The following is a 17,509-nucleotide window of genomic DNA, read 5'->3' as shown; positions in this document are numbered from 1 at the left end:
AATGTATTCCTAACAATAGTATATCAACTCCTCTGTTCCTGATTTGTTAACAATGACTTAGAACTGGAATAAAAGAACAAGGGGAAGGGGGGAAGTGGGATCTGTCTTAACCCGTCGGATCCTTCTCTTCCTCAGTAATGCCGAAAACTAATCACTTTTCATTTAATTTCATTTTAAACCTTAACATAATCTATTTCTCTCTCCAAATACATAAGGCCATAGAGAGTTTGTAAAACTCAGAGCAATCTCTGAACTGCTTTAATAGCACACTTTATGCTGGGGCTGGTACAGAAAACCATTAAAACTGGGATAGAGTTTGTGTGCTCTCATGTTCTCCCTTGTCGTCCTGAGCACGCAGAGCATGGCACAGTTAACTATCTGGGCCAGAGATTCTAAAACACCCTTTACTTTGGCCTGATGCCACCTCTGACATACTGTGTTACAGCCTGGTGCTTCTGCATCACCTTGGCATGCCAGGAAGGAGGGTTAATATGGACAGCAAGGCCCAAACACTTAGCCAGAGTCTTAAGTATGCCCAAGTACTCAGAAAGAGACGTAGCCACAGCCTAGGTAACAGCAGCTGTATGTGAACACATGGCAGAAAAAGATGGGTGAGCTAATTCTGACCAACTTAAAACACTATGGTGATAATACTCACAGGTGGCTGGAGATGGGAGAGCAGAGGCCTTCCAAGGTACAAACAAGGGCTCAGAACCGAGTTAATCCGGGTCCAAACTCAGATCGTGTGTACCCCATGACTATTCTCACGTCACAGCGATGGATTATTCTTGTTTCTTGTCTCAGACCAATTAGTAATGAGCATTACACTTTCATACAATAATAATGCCAAGGATTCACTTAAGATTTGCAGGTTGGTTATGCAGACTGTGTAGTTTTTAATATGAAAAAGTTTTACACAAACACTTGGAATTTAAGTATTTCCCAAGCCAGTGGATGGGAAGGATGTCATGCTTTATAATAAATCAACAAGCCTTATTAAGGGCTCAGGCAAGGATAGGAATGAGCCTTAACCATCTGCTCCCAGGCTGTAAGAACACCTGAGAGACTTTGCCACCTTTGAAGTGGGAGCTAGCAAGCAACGACTTGATGACAGGAAGGATGAGACTCCTATGTGGACTGATGACATTAAAAGGGTTGGTTTGTTTGTATGCATGTGGGTGGAGTCCAAAGATGAATTTAAGATTACAAAAAGAAGCAGAGGTTCTCAGACCTAGAATCTTTTTCATAAACACAACCTCAAAGATAGTCTTCTTGCAGTTCTTACTCAGCTCTAAGTCCTCACACAGCAACTGTGATGCCATTTGTCAGTTGTACAGTTGGGTCAGGGTGAGAGAAATCTTTTGAAATAAACTGAGTGTTAGAAACATGCCTTTTTTTTGCCCCCCTTTTTGTTTCAGTTCACTTATTCCTGCAAAGTCTGCAACTGTGTGGTCTGTTCTGAATTTGGAAAATAAATGTTTCTGGCTTAAACTTGCTAACACTAAAAGAAGCTTCAGAATAATGGGCTGACACCAAAGGCATCGTATATCTTTGTGTTAGCCATCCTCAAAGCTTCTACCAGTTTGGTTTTTAAAGACTACCAGATCCTCAATTTCCTCACCCAATATCCAAAGAGTAATAAAGAACATCATTACTCATCTGTGCGGGACAGTTTGAGGATGGGCAATGCAAAGAGGTGTGTGGAAGAAGCATCTTCCAGCAATCACCACTCCCCAGGAGCAGTCTCCAGTATGTGACAAGATAATGGGGGAATACATAAACCCTGAGGGTCTCAAAGGGGTGTAATCATATCAAGTATACGATCAGGTGACAACAGTCACATATAGACCCCAAGCAGATATTCATGGCATGCTTCTCCAGGTACAGAACAAATTGATGGAAGGGTCTGACATAAAATTGACTTTGGGATTTTGGGACAACAGTTCCACACATCACTGATATCCCATCGTGCCAGCAGGCCACATTTTTCATTTATAGGCTTGGTTCTTTGTGTCAGAACACAACAAACTTGTTACTCAATCCCTGTCCACATGGAAGAGCTAATCCTGGGTCCTTGATCTTCCCTCCCAACCTCTGCCAGACTTTGTTCCCATTAGAGGTACAAAATCATTCATTATATCACTAGGAAAAAAATTAACAACCAATCACACACACACACACCCCAAGCAGCTGTAAACAAATCAAATTAAGCTAGCAAATTGAAACACAGCCACATTGCATAAGGAACAGGAAGCAGGCAAAGCGCTCTGCTGACCTAGTGGTAATACTGCATTGCTAAACACACTAATCTGGGAAAGTTTGGTTTAATCCTCCTCCCATTTCTTCCTAATCAGCCTTCTCCCCGCCCTCCCCTGGTACTAATCAGTCTCAAGACTTAAAAGTCATTTGCATTGCTTCAATTGACAGACCCACTAAATCCAGGCAAATTATTTTAACAGGTTTTAATCCATTTCCAAGACATTTTCCCATGGAATACAGCAACATTCACTTCTTTTATCCTGTAGTTACTGAAATTCAGTATACCACAGCAAAAGAAAAGCTACTATACAATCCTGACTGCCTGCTCGCATCTCTTCCACATTACTTTGACATTTCAGAATCCATCAAGCACTTCTGGAGTGGGACAGCTATTGATGAGATGATGTATCAGGCAGAAACCAAATAAAATCCTGAACAGAAATCCAAGTATTCTAAATGAAGGCAAAACTATCCAGTACTGGGCCTCACAAATACACTAATTTTCATTAATTGATTTTACTTAGCAGGGAAAACGTCATTGCAGCATTAATGTAAAAAAGTATACTAGAAGGAAAGAAGAAAGGACTGTATGCAAATAGGTATCAAGCAATCAGTTATGATTACAGATGTGCTGACTTTTTTTTCTTTTTTAACCTTGGCTGGCATGCTAGGGCATGCTAGCCCTAGGAAAAGATTTTTATGAAGTTCACTAACACCAGTTCACATAGATAAGGTAATGCAAGTGGTGTCTTGAATCTAGCATTAATCTACCAGAAATGAAAAAACAACAGATTAAAAAAACATTGTTTAATTCTCAAGTTATTTCAGTACCTCACCCTGCCTTCAAATAAGTCAGCAAGAAAATGTCCAACCATTATTTTCTATTCTAGTGCCAGAGCAAAGGCATGTGATTTTTCTGGGTTGATTCCTTCTTCATTATCACCTTTATTCACCAAGCTGTTCATATCATCAGAAGAGAGTATGATTTTTCTGCAACCCGTCTGTAATAAAATCTCCATGCCGTTAACCATTTACCAGTGATGCAGTCCATCCCTTTTTAGGGTCTCTTTTTGTATTTTTCCAACATTGAAGTCAGAAGACATTTCTATAGACAGTCATCTAACAGACTCCAGATTTGAGGGCATGTAAAGGATTAAGTTGAGCTATAAATTAACTTCTAAAAGACAGAGAGCTATTCCAGCATGTCCAATTCCAATCCCAATATAACGAAGCTTTCTGCAAAGCTACTTTCCTACTCCAACTAAAGCTGGCATTTTTAAAACTCTGCAAGTAACCAGCACACAGAACTGCCAAACGCTTCTTCATGTAAACAAGCAAGATACTGGTAAAGGTATTTATTCATGCACCCTGTACGTGCAGAATGACACGTAATAAAATTTGGCTTACATCTGGGAAAGCTTAATGCCTCATAAATGAGAAAAAAAAACAGGTAGGTGGTTGAAGAAGGAGGTCCATGAGGCAGCTGCAGCCTTCTCATCTTTTCAGAACTAGGGAACACATTTACCTTCAAAACCAGGCACAGTACAGAAAGAGCTGGGTCTTGATACAACAGTTTTACACAGCTCTGTCTACAAATGCATGTCATCTTCCCACAAAATAGAGTTCTCCAGCAATCTAGTAAATGTTACAGTCCTACAGGCTTAGGCTTGCATATTAAATAGCTTGGAAACATGAACCCAAGGGTGAGAGAAGCTAAGTCTCACCAGGGTGCTCAGGCTGCCCAACACTTTACAAGATCAGGCTAACATTTGGCTTGCCCTGCTGCTGATTCACAGCATAGCATTCAGTCCTCACAAACGTGAATGGTTCAGCAAAGGGTCATCTAATAGCTTCAAGAAATAGAAGACACTGTCAAAACTCTGCTGTAAAACAGCAAAAGCAGCTACAGTAGGATGGCTAGTTCAGTAGGGAAAGAACCTCTCCAGTTTCTTGCAAAACAATTACTATCAGCAGGGCACCCATACATTTATGCCTCCTTGTAGTACTCAAATCTCCAGATCCTGCTTAGCGCAACGTTAACTTGCTTCCAGGCATGGTGACAACTCCAACTTCATCGGCAGTATTAAAAACAACTCCCACGGCTTTGTAAATACATTAGTTCTCACGTGATAATGCTCTGCTTACCTCTGTTAGCAACATATGGTGAATATGCCTCAGGAAGTGCAGAGGTATATGATGCATACTTACAATGAATATGGAACAATAATATATACAGTATTTCACAGAAGTCAGTGCTGACAACTGTAATTTATTGCAAGTGTTTGTCCTACCTAATACTCTATTGAAGCTTCTCTACGTGGAACTGAAAGTTTACAAAACGCTAACTTAAACTTTATTGTTTCAAAAGGTTTTGGGAAAAAAAGTCTTATCATTTGAAAAGGCAACACAATTGTTCCCTCAGACATAAAAAGAAAGCAATTAAAAGAAAAACTGTATCAGTGCTTACCTGTTAATTTAGCAAGAAGTAATTTAAGAACTCTGAACACTTGGGGTTAGCTATGCAACATAACAAATATGAAAATATATGCATGCCCTAGAGAGCTTGACACCTATCTACTGAGTTATAGCCTAGTGAAGTCAATACGTAGGAAGATGAAACAAGCAGCACTGTTGAAAAATGCAGACACAAGGTGTCATGAATTTGGGGAGAGAAGTAACACCGGTATAAAGCACTACCTAAAATAGCCCTGGGCAGATACAAACTGTCCTGATACCCATGTAATGTGGTGCATATAATCCAAGACTATTCCATAATTATCAAGAGTCGCCTTAAGAGTCTGGACATAAAAAGGCAGTGAGCCTCAGAGGTTGCTGCTGTTTTGCCCGTGTCACTCCGGAATCACAAGACAACTGCTCAGAGACACAGATGCTGAACAGAATTACACTTCACAATTCCCATGCTGTTCTCTCTCTGGATATACTGCCTGGATAAAGGCAACATGGGTTTCTTTTTATTCCTCTTCTGCCATCACTGCTTTTAGTATCTAGACAGATTTGTGAGAAATTATGAGATTAAACCTCTTTCCAATGACAAAATACTGTATCTTACTTTCCTCTAACCTGCTTAACTGTTTATCCCTTCTAATAGTCAGCAGAGACAACAGTCTCCTGAGTTTCCAAATGGCATTTTGTTTCAAGTGAAGATCCCAGCTGCGCCATTTCTATAGCATGGTGAAGAACTGGAGATGATAGTAAAGCTCTGAAAATAATTCACTATGGCAGTGGGAAGTCAGGAATGTAAACTGGGCACACTGCTCATACACCATTGCAAGAGTCTCAGCATGCGACTTAAGTAAATGAAGTATTCTAACAGTCCCTGCTTGCTGCGTTACATATTGCTAAAGTAATAAAATGTCCAGAACGGTGAACACAGCATTCACAGAAATCAGACAGCAGTAATACCAGATGCATCATCAGGGCTTGCTTGCAAGGAGGAAGAACTACAAGAACAAACTGTGTAAGGAAGATTTCCTCTATTTCCTCTATAAGACCACTAACGTAATAACTACTTCAAGGTACCACAGCACAGATGGGAGAACTACAGCAGGAAGTACAATATGTACTCACATGGATGTGGTTTATTTCATGAAGAAATATAAAAATGCTTCACTGTATTTACATACGTGGGCTTGCCAGATCAACCTGATTCACGAATTTGTCCAAGTAGTATATTCTTTATTTGCAGCGCGCTGGATGCACGGGGGATCTCTCCACCTATCGTGCATGCCCACAACAAAAGTTACATCTCATTTATACAATTGAGTAATGAATATTCTAATAACGCCTATACATATTCATTATCTAACCACGCCTATCCTCGCTCCTCATGCTAATTAGTTGCTAATTAGTTGCGTCTGCGCAGATCTTCCAAATAATTCTGGGCCGGGGTCGTTCCGGTGAAGGCTGACAGTCTTCCTCGTCCCCTTTCACCTAGTTGGCGCCAGGTTTCGCTGATCTTTGAATATATTGCTGACAGCTTGAAGGTCCTTTACGCTTATCAGACCGTCTCATTATCCACCTTACAACAAACTGTTTTTATAGTTCCTGTGTCTTCTATCTTCAGAAGGTCAGGGTTCTTTATCTTTAGAGGGTCAGGACTAATTGGTATGCACAAACATCTGCTCTTTATCAAACACATGACAGAATATAAATGTAACACAAATTATCTACATATACATGACAGAGTAATGATTTACGTAAACACCTGGTTCACAATAATTGTCTAATTATTTGTCTAAATATATTTCTCTTGTTCTCCATCAAACCAAACCTCACTCCTTGAGCACATTTGGTTCCTGTGACTTCTCCTTAATCATGGCATCATACACGGCATCTGCCTTGTAGCATCACAGTCTCTTTCACTAAAGAACTCCACGTGTGAAATAGAGTCACCACCCCATCACATCTGGTGTGGGTGCCCAAAGAGGCGAGAGCACTGTCCTGATCCTGCACAACAACCAGGGGCTTGTCATGCACTGAAGGCCTTGCACCCAAAGGCGATCTGCTAGCAATACATCACCCAACCCAGTGTTATGAGCCCTTCCACATCAAGTGGCTCCATGTGCCTAGGCAGCGTATCCACCGCAACACCCTGCAACGCCTCCACCCCGCGATATGATGCTGCAGACCCCCTCCTTCCACTCTTGGGACAAAAGCAGTTTCAAGTCATTTCAAAGGTCTGTCTACATGGTTTACTGGGTGCATTCATCCCAACAGTTGCCCTACTGTCATTAGAAAAGTTAAAGGCATGCAAAATGAAGCCCTGCTTGAATAACATATGAGTCTGAAAAGTTAGGTATGCAGCACCTAGCAGAAATCTGTAGCTTAAGGGGAAAAAAAAAAAAAAGGAGCGTTCAAAAACATTCCTACTTTTCTAAGTGTTTTAAAAAACCCTGGGGCAAATACTTCTATCTTACTCACATTCTTTTCAAAGGCACTGATCCAAGTGTTTAGAGCAGCTTGAGCTGTCAATTTACAAACTTATTGCTGCCCTGCATACAAAGCAGTGTTTTGGGACAAATATATGCATATATCCACATGGATAATTAACAGCTTGCAGTTGGTACTAATTGCTACTCCCCTGAGACTTTGCACTGCATCCATTCAAAACCATCAACTATTGTTATTTGATCACAAGCTACAGTGGTTTGAATTACATGAAAATCTGAGTTTTCATCACAAGAAATGCCAAACTTCTAATAAACTTCTCCAGAAAATCTTGAAAATATAGTTGAGACACACCTGGGAATTTTTAAAGTTCAGAATGTAGTTAGGAAGAAAACAACATTTATGTTTTTAAAACTGTCCTAACTGTTTTGAGGGGGCATAAACCCTGATTTTTCAATACTGTGGACTGGTACAACCCACTGCTGTTTTGTCTGACTGCCATGACTGTGATTCCAGCCATTTTTACGGCTGTGCAAACAGAACTTGTGTCATTGCTTCAAAGTAGGTCAGTAACCGTAATTCCTATTTTACAGATAAGGAAATCAGAACAGGGGATGACAATGACTTTTCAAAGACAAAATTTAAGTCAGGAAAATAAAAAGGCAAGTTCAGAACCTGGCTTCTCGCTACTCTCAATTTTACACTCTACTAACTCGTTCCTTCTCAAAACGAAAAGGGTTGGTAGCACTTCCTAATATGCCGCTAGTCAGGCCCAGACAATGTGTCTCCTAACAACGCATCAGCAAAAGTTGATTTTCTCAAGTTGTGATTAGGCAGCAAAGAAATATTACACATAGATTTTTCTTAACTGTTCATTCATGTTTAGTGGGTAATTCAGCATTACACTTGTCGTTCTTTGTTCCCCCTTCTTCTTCTTTGTTCCCCAGGGCTCAGTTTTGGGGCCAGTCTTGTTCAGTATCTTTATCGATGATCTGGATGAGGGGATCGAGTGCACCCTCAGTAAGTTTGCAGGCAACACCAAGTTGGGCGGGAGCGTTGATCTGCTCGAGGGTAGGAAGGCTCTGCAGAGGGACCTGGACAGGCTGGATCGATGGGCCGAGGCCAATTGTATGAGGTTCAACAAGGCCAAGTGCCGGGTCCTGCACTTCGGCCACAACAACCCCATGCAGCTCTACAGGCTTGGGGAAGAGTGGCTGGAAAGCTGCCCAGCAGAAAAGGACCTGGGGGTGTTGGTCGACAGCCGGCTGAACATGAGCCGGCAGTGTGCCCAGGTGGCCAAGAAGGCCAATGGCATCCTGGCCTGGATCAGAAATAGTGTGGCCAGCAGGAGCAGGGAAGTGATTGTGCCCCTGTACTCGGCCCTGGTGAGGCCGCACCTCAAATACTGTGTTCAGTTTTGGGCCCCTCACTACAAGAAGGACGTTGAGGTGCTGGAGTGTGTCCAGAGAAGGGCAACGAGGCTGGTGAGGGGTCTGGAGAACAAGTCTTATGAGGAGTGGCTGAGGGAACTGGGGTTGTTTAGCCTGGAGAAAAGGAGGCTGAGGGGAGACCTCATCGCTCTCTACAACTACCTGAAAGGAGGTTGTAGCGAGGTGGGTGTTGGTCTCTTCTCCCAAGTGACTAGCGATAGGACGAGAGGAAATGGCCTCAAGTTGCGCCAGGGGAGGTTTAGATTGGACGTGAGGAAAAATTTCTTTACTGAAAGAGTGGTTAAACACTGGAACAGGCTGCCCAGGGAAGTGGTTGAGTCCCCATCCCTGGAGGTATTTAAAAGACGAGTAGATGAGGCGCTTAGGGACATGGTTTAGTGGGCATGGTGGTGTTGTGTTGACGGTTGGACTCGATGATCTTAGAGGTCTTTTCCAACCTTAATGATTCTATGATTCTATGGCAACTGCAATCATAAAGTTTTGCAATGAGGGGTATGCCTCTCAAAAATTGAGGGTGAGTTCAGCCAGAAAGCATGTCTTCCTTTGAAATATTCAGAAGTTCCTTAAAAGGATATATTGATATTTGCAAAGCTCAGTAAAACTAGTCAGAAATCAATGTTAGCCTATAAAACACTAACATTCTCTTGGGAATTAACCACCGTATATGGCTGAACTAATTATTTCCATTAATTTTTATTTAAAAAACAGAATTTTGCCCCAATTTTAGTGTGTTCTTTTAGGTGTCATGCAAAAAATATCAAGACTTTTTAAGGCGTATATAGAATAAAAACCACAAAAACTTTCAGTTTTCTTTTCCACTTACATAATTAATATGATCTACTTATGCTTTCTTGTTACTGCAATGTCTTTTTTTGCCACTACTGGATCCCAAGAACACAAACCCAAACTAAAGTCACAACACATGGTGATTCCCAAGGAATTAAATGGCAGAAGCAGCAACACTAAAAAACACTAAATGTTGAGCCAATGTCCTTGACAAAGTCCCTAACACTGGCCACTAAACCTGAATTTTCCTAAGTCAATGGTAGTATAGGGTGGCCTCCTCCACATCCTTACAAAGCTTGACTTTAAACAACTGCTGTGCACCTCCCATCTCAAAATGGCATCAAACATCTGATGAGGTATTTCAAGGAACACATCCAACATTCACAAGTGACTGAATATTTAGATCAAACTAAAGCAGGAAGTGTGCAGGAAGAAAGTGGCCAAGAAGTGCTGGGAAAATGAAGTAAGACTCAGTAGTACTGCAAAGTACAGATGGGTAAATGCGCTGAGACAGTGAGAAGAAAGAGGAAATGTCATAACTGTGGGGCAACAGAAATGGAGAAGGCTAAAAACTGAGATGGAAAGGAAGAGGCAAACAAAAGCAGACAAAGCATTTTTTCATGAACCACAGGCCAGAGTAACCGCTTCCTAAAGTGCCATCCTAAAAAGGCATCAGCCAGGCAAAGGGACATGTAGTCCACAAGCTGGGCAGTTAATAATCAAGCCATATTTATCCTCCGATTTCCTTCTTTCACCTATTTCAATCCTGCCTGCTCTTTGGTCTCAGATTTCTACCATCCAATGTACCCACACTGTTGCTACTCTTAAAGCTCAATGACTCTACCAAAACGCCTATTACTGACTTTCAGTGCTGATTTCACGTCACCTCTTCAGCCCCTGGCTATGTGCTGTATTGTTTTCTAAGTTGGAAGACTCTGATTGCTCTGCATTTGCACAGGATCCAGGACATGAAGACTTGGAGCTCTCCAAAGCTGGATCTTCTAGGTGTAGGTAGCTAGATCCTTGGCAGATGGCTCCTTCTTCCAAGTCATACTATCAGTCACCCAAAAGAGCAATCCCACCAAACGGATGTACACTTGCAGTAGTTTTATAGCTGAACTGATTCCTGGTAACATAAGAATCAGGCAATCCTTAATCTTCCAGTACATTCAAAATACCCCCATTCTCCTCATCTCTCTGTGTCCTCTGATTTACTGGTGGTGTAAGAATAGAAAAGCTGTTGTTTCTAAGGAACTCAGGTATCTAACTTACATCAATACTCGCAAACGTTCCATGAGATACTGTGTATGCCTTTAAAGACCTAGATATGGCATTTTGAAATACCTAGTTTTACGCACATGGGAATCCTAGCTTCACTGAAAATCACTCAGATTTATAATAGTATTTTCCAAAGCACTGACTTATGATTTACCTTACAAATTTTACTTTCAAAGGGATTTAGTCATCTAGATCATGTAAGTGCTTTAGAAAGTGTTATTTTTTTCTGCTCTTCCTCCCGTATTTTTTGACACCGACTACTTTAGGTACTCAACTTCAGTATGACTCAAAGTATACATTCTCTCTGTAATCAATGGACATAGACAGTTCCTTCCAAATGGTGAGTCACAGCATCTAAGTTAGATGCCTAAAGTCAGTGTGAATACCTATCTGTGTATTGTGTCTATGTTTAGGCAAGCAATTTTGTCAAGGCTGGCCTTCCAATGTACCATAAGGTAAGGACATACCACAATTTTTCTTTTATTAATTGTTTGGAGACAGACAAAGCAGGTAAGATTTTTTTCATGCATATGACTTTTCTGAACATCAAGGCGGGAAGGGGCTGAGATATCAGATGGAAAACACCCACAACTCCTCTTAAACCACAAGAGGTGCAGGTACTTGGCAACCTTCATGTAAATAACAGCATCATAATAGCAATTTATCTTCTACTGCACATTGAACAAAAGAAACACAAATGAAAAATTACCTGAGCACCATAGACTCGTTGCATTGCCTGCAGCAACTGGTTTGTATATTCAGTAAGGGTTCCTGCATCTTCTTCAAATACACTGAGCAAAGAACGAGTCTTCAATAAAAGAAAAAAAGCAAATGGTTTTAGTCCCAAGTGAAAATATTAAAAAAAAAAACCATAAACGACTGTAAATAGATGGTAGCAAAAAATACAAATCAATCAGAAATAATAAGCCTTAACTTTGCATGACTCTGTTTATTCAGAATCTCAAAACTTGTAGAAATTAGTCCTTCTATTATGGATAGGTAAACTGAGGCATTAGGAAGTGAAGTGATAAAATGCTATGGCCAAATCCTGACTCCCAGTCTCTTGCTCTAACTAATAGACATTCCTTCCAACATAATCAGGAATGTAAAAAATCCTGAATATCTGCCTGCTGACTACAGTAATCCAAACCACGTTAAGGACTCTGGGTCAAACACCACTGGTTGCTCATTTTACTTCTCTAATGTCAGACTGCACCCCTTTCCATGAGATAATTTACAGAGTATTAATCACTCTCAACTCTCTTGAGCAACTCTTAAAGGGCCACTGCCAAAGCTAGCTGACGTAATGGGACCAAACAACTGAGCGTTCATCTACAACAACAGGCAGAGAAGTATACACCCACTGAGAGATACCCTGTACTTTCTCCATTCTGCTAGCTCATTCTTGTCAGGGGGGAAAAAAGAGCATAATGACTTGTGTTATCTTAAAGACATGAATTCCCTTGGTTTGTTTTGGTGGAATCATCAGGAACAAAGAATTATGTTGCTGACACAGCTCCCGAGATGGGAAACAAAGATATCTCAGAATAATGCCGAGCTCCAGAATTTGCTAGATCAAGACAATAATGAAAGACGGAAGGCTGCCCCTTTAACAAAGTCATGATCCATCCTTAGTCTTAACTTTGGTAAATCCAATCTATTTGATGCTAACTGGCGATGTCTTTCCATCTGTACAGCTAATTTATATGACATTAATTAGTTTCATCTGCTTACGTGAGGGGCACGCATAAACTCCAGTACTTTGATAATCACGTCAGTCCTGCAACAGAGCAAGTGTTTTATCTATCCTCCTATTACAGGAATCTCTAATGTACCTAAAGTATCCAGGTTTGAATCTGGGAAATTTATTTCAAAGATTTAATATTGTTTTAAGTTGCTCCACTGTTTTAACAGAAGGCACATGTACTTCCCCAAGGCATTTATTTTTCTCTGCAAAACTCTGCCCAGACTTTATGTTTGTCCTGAAAAACTCAAAATCAGCATCCTTCAAGAAACCTGGCCTAAGATTAACTATCATTTCATCTAAGCCAGAAATTAGTGTTGCTCAGCAGTTAAAGTGCATGACGTGGGAGTCAGTCCTTGGGTTCTGTTCTAGACATTGCACAGGAGTACTTCCATACTTTGAGTAACTCTAAAGCTCTCAACATTTCAGTCTGCTAATGTGCTAAGCTGCTGCAATACTTCCCACCTTAGAAACACTACCTTAGAAACACTGGCAGCCAATGCATTTGGGAAACTAGTTTGAGATCTTAGCATGTAAGGAGATATGTAATAAAAAGTACTGTTTTCAAATAAAGATAACATAAAACCAAAAGAATGGAGAGAAGGCTGAGTCAATAAAATGGATACCAAGAACCCAAACTTATAAAGGACCTTTGTGCAGAACTTCCCTACAAGGACAGTGGCATGATTTTGAGAGTTTTCCCACACTAAGCTATTATTTCAGTAATTGAAAATATATTGCTTTTCAAAAATATCTGGTTTTAAATGTTTTATCTTCAATGATGCATTAAAACAAGCAAAACTAATGTCAACAAACTATCTTCTATCTATACAGTGCTCATCTTCCTTGTTTTGTGTTACAACAGCATATGAAATGCACAGGTTATGAAGATGATTAAAACATAAATCGAGGGAAGGCAAAAATTATAAAACTTGACACAATGTTTATCAAGACAAATCTCAAGCCAAGACTAAAAAGTTATAAAGAAATTGCCTGAAGTAGGTTACAAATCACACGTTTCTGCATGCTGGAAAATATTTCCAAACACAGGAATGTCAGCTACATCCCTAAATCTTACTGAATTTTTGCAGGTTCAGTTTTTCAGATGTCTAAATATGGGTTCAGGTAGAACAGCTCTGGGAAACAATTTCTGAAAGTCTTGGCCTCAGTTATTAGCACATTGTTCAAAAATAATAAAAACAATAAATGACTCAAGCAGTTTGGAAGTTATTCTTGGAAACTTTTATATTTAAGAACACCATTTTAAATCACTGCAACAAAATACCAGCATGCATATATTTTTGTTGTTGCTGTTTTGACAAATTCTGGAATAGCAGCTAATGCTGCCGAAATAAACCAGTAATCCAAATATTAAGCTAACATTTAGGAGGCCTCATTAATAGCACCATTATCTCGGCTTCTGGAAACACAGGGAAAAAAAAATTCTACTTTCATGTAAGTATTTCCCTTGGTTTTGGGAAAGCATGACTGCTTACGTAAATTTCTTTCCTATTTTGTGGCCAAACATTTCAAAATTAAGACACTTCTTATGGCCTTTTTCAGCCAGTGCCTGGAGACAAATCAAGACAAAAGTACTGTATTGTTGGGGAGAGAGAAATCAAGTTTCAGAAAACTGATGAAGAAATAACTTTGGCCTAATTCTCTTCTGTCTTGCATGTAATTTACATACTTCACACAGTTTATACAAAGTGAAGTTATATCCTCATTTTACCATCCCTTTGCATTGCTGTAAGTGACTGCACAGGGCAGAGGAGAATCAGGTCACTTTACGCAGAAGTAAATGATTCCATAAGCTGCTACGCTGTAAGTTCTGTGGGACAGAGACTGCCTTTTTGCTTTGATTTTGTAGCATCCAGCTCACAGAGGGACCCTGTTGTGCTGTGAATCTAAAGCTCTCCCCAAGAAAAAATAAAAATGTAAAAGACTGAAAAAAACCCCGTTTCCTTTCATGAAAAAATAGCTTTTAGCAACACTGGGCCATTATAAAAATTAAACAATGCCCCTCCCTCCCAAAGTTGTAGGACTTGAACAAAAAGTAATGACCAAATCAAGCTAAAACATCCTGCAAATACTTGGGTTTATGCACAGTCTGGTATTTCCAGTAATTGCAAAGGAGATGTTAACAGCCTTCATTTCAGGTCAGAAGAAAGATGAAGACATCCAAATTCAATTCAGTGCATTGTTCAGCTACTTTCAGTCAGTGTTACATTTTTATTCATCGAAGGAAGTGTTGACCGAAGGGGTAAATGAGTTCACTTATCCTGTGTGTCAAGTTCTTCAGCTCCAGACTGCAGCAGGGAGGTTAATACTAAAAACGTTAATAACTGCTCATAAGAAATCTAGCACATTTGGTAAACTGTGGAACACAGAACAGTTCAGGCTGGCAAGGAACTCTGCAGGTCATCTTGTCCAAACCCCTGCTCAAAGCAGGGCTGACTCTGATATTGTATCAGGTTACTCAGTTTTTCCAGTGGAGTTTTGAAAATCTCCAAGGATGGAGATTCTACATACGCCATATCAAACAGATGATGAAAATCATTCTTACTAGGATGGGATTTCATGGAACCACAAAAAAACAGGATAAGAAGAGGTGATCAAGATGAGCCCCAAGACTCATTAAGTCCTGACAGGTGCATATCCAATCTTTCCTTCAAAATGTCTCATGATGGACTCCTAACACCTTTCAGCAATCTGCTCCACAGCTTACCTATTCATTCCTCCTCCTGATCCATCAGCAAATGAGTTAGGATTATAACACAGGGCTACGTGGGAGCAGGATCCATGCCGATCCACCCTGTCCTTCCTTCTTTCCCTGCTTCACCAATTAATTTTGTATCTCTGTCTGCATCACGCTTTGTCCGCAAGTGCACCTACTCCACCCCTCTGAAATTTCCACTCTCTCCCCTTCCTCTTACTTCTCTCTTCCACCCAAACTTCCCTCCTTCCATCCTCCTTTCCCAGCTCTGCAGGCCTCACACCTCTGCCCCCTGAAAACATGACAACATTGCATGTTCTTCGCTGTGGGGTTTCCACGGTCCTCAGGGGTCACTTCTGCAGTTGTGTCGCATCATGGCTCCCAGCACTGGGGCACAGGGCGCTTACACTGGGCTGGGCGTACCACAGGGGCGAGGGGAGAAATGTTCTCCCCTGCCTGCAGGATTTGGGAAGGAAAGGGCAGCAACCGCCTGTCCTTGTTTCTCGGACTCCTTCAGAAGGAGGTCATCTTCAGTGCGATCCACCTCACCTTATCTATCCTCATGGGAAGCCCCTGTATCTGACCTACCACCCTTGGGATCCCTCACCAGGAGCAGGGAGGAGCAGGCATGCTGGCGGTGGCATTCCTTCAGCCCACTTTTGTCACCGCGGCCAGGTGACTCACAGTGCATAAGTCTCCCTTTCCCTCAGGGAGCTCAAGGAAGCCAGGGCACCAAGCCATGCCCACCTATCCTTCCCCAACACATGTCACTTCTTCAGGGCAACCCTTAGAGCCAGCCAGCGCACACCCAGATGGGACAGCGTGAGGAAAAAGCCAAAGGAGGGGTTACTCTGAGGGAGGTGAAGGGAAAGGGCGCCGTGCCCCGGCCTCCTCACACCCTGCCCCCCCCCGCGCGGGGGGTGCAGCCCTCTTCTCCAGAGGCCCCCAGGAGCAGACACAGCCTGTTTTTCCCTGACAGATGCCCCGCAGCAGGCCAAAGCCTTCCCCCGACGCCACACGGGTGCCGTTTACCTGCTTCGCAGCATCCCTGCTCCCCGACGGCTCCGACAGGCGAAGTCACCCTGACCCACTTCTCCGCCCGTCGGGAGCCCGCCCGGCTGCCCCGCCGCCCTGCCTTCCTGCACCGCCTGCTGACACCCCTCTCCCCGCCGCGGGACAGCTGCTCCCCGGCCCTCCCGAGGTGTTAACCCCCCCACCGCCCCGGCCGGACCCAGCGGGCTGCCCGCCGGCACCGCCAGCTCAGGTGAGTCACACCGGCGGGCGGCCGGTCTCTCCCCCCGAGCGGCCGCGGCGCGGCTGCGCCCCCCGCCCCAGCTTCGCCTTGGCAGCGGGCCGGCTACCTGCGGGCTGTCCTGCAAAGCCTCTTCCAGGAGGAGTTTATCGACGGCGGGCATGTTGGTGCTGCGGTGCGGCTGGCCACAGGGAGCTGGGTGCGCGGCGGCGGCTGACGCCCGCTGGCACGCCCCGGCGGCGGGGCTCGGCGGCGTCCCTCCCCGCGGGGGCGGCCGCGGCTCTCCGCGGGCAGCGGCGCACGACGGCTGGCTAGCTCCGCTGGTGGGGTGGGGGCGGCAGCCCGGGGCCGCTCACTCCTCCCAGTTCCCGTCCGCCAGAGGAAGCGAGTCACGGAGAGGGCCGGCGGCAGGCGGGGGGTGGCTTCCTGCCGCCATTAACTCTGCGGGCCTGGCCGGCGCTGCGGCGGCCTCGCCTGTGGGGACGAGGCCCCAGATGGAGGGCGCCCGTTCACCTTTTCCCCAGCTGCGGGAGGCAGGGGCTGGAATGGCTTCCCGCAGCCTCGCTGTTGGCTCCGTCCCCTGGACAGTAGGGTGGCGGGAAGGGGGATGCAGTGGGAGCTATGGGATCCCCCCCTCAGCTGAGGGAGATCTCCCTGGCTGTGAAGGTGCGTGGGTGTGATGGAAATGAGGGGAAGATCGCATCCTCCAGCCTAGGTTTGTGGGGCTTGAGGACCTCCAGCTGTGAGTGAGCCTTTTGCTGTGCCCTTCGGAGCGTCCTGGCTCTCCTCAGGGGCACCGCAGGGCTGGGGGCTGCCGGCAGGGTCAGCCAGCTTGGCGGAGCCCCGGATGGCTCAGAGAAGCGCGCCAGGGCCTAGGCCATGTTCTAGGACCAGTACAGCTGCTGGCTAAGATAGGCCTGCTTATGAGCCGCCCTCATTTGTGGCACCTGCATTCGTTCTTGTTCATGGACAACTCGGCGAGTGCAACTGTGGGACCGCAGAGAGCTCCAGGCGGGTCAATCCCCACTCAGCCATATCCCTACAATTTGGGGGGGGGGTGGGTTAGAAGAGATGCATTTTAAGTTTCTGGTCCTTCATATACAAAGCCACGTTTC

At 43.5% G+C, this 17,509-nt stretch overlaps 1 protein-coding gene across 1 annotated transcript in view; it reads right to left on the bottom strand.

The window, feature by feature from the left end:
• The window catches only part of APPL2 (adaptor protein, phosphotyrosine interacting with PH domain and leucine zipper 2), a 40,291-nt gene extending 23,655 nt beyond the window's left edge, over positions 1-16,636 (bottom strand). Inside the window, exons 1-2 of the mRNA XM_076339296.1 lie at positions 16,504-16,636; positions 11,392-11,490 (exon numbers count right to left, since the gene is read on the bottom strand). Of these exons, the coding sequence (XP_076195411.1) occupies positions 11,392-11,490; positions 16,504-16,557 (153 nt within the window). The 5' untranslated portion in view covers positions 16,558-16,636. The remainder of the gene's footprint in view (positions 1-11,391; positions 11,491-16,503) is intronic.
• Positions 16,637-17,509: the final 873 nt, after the last annotated feature.

The sequence above is a fragment of the Aptenodytes patagonicus genome, chromosome 1, assembly GCF_965638725.1.
Source record: "Aptenodytes patagonicus chromosome 1, bAptPat1.pri.cur, whole genome shotgun sequence".
Lineage (NCBI taxonomy): Eukaryota > Metazoa > Chordata > Aves > Sphenisciformes > Spheniscidae > Aptenodytes > Aptenodytes patagonicus.
The sequence above is the reverse complement of the archived record's forward strand: the minus strand, read 5'-3'. Positions and strand labels throughout refer to the sequence as shown.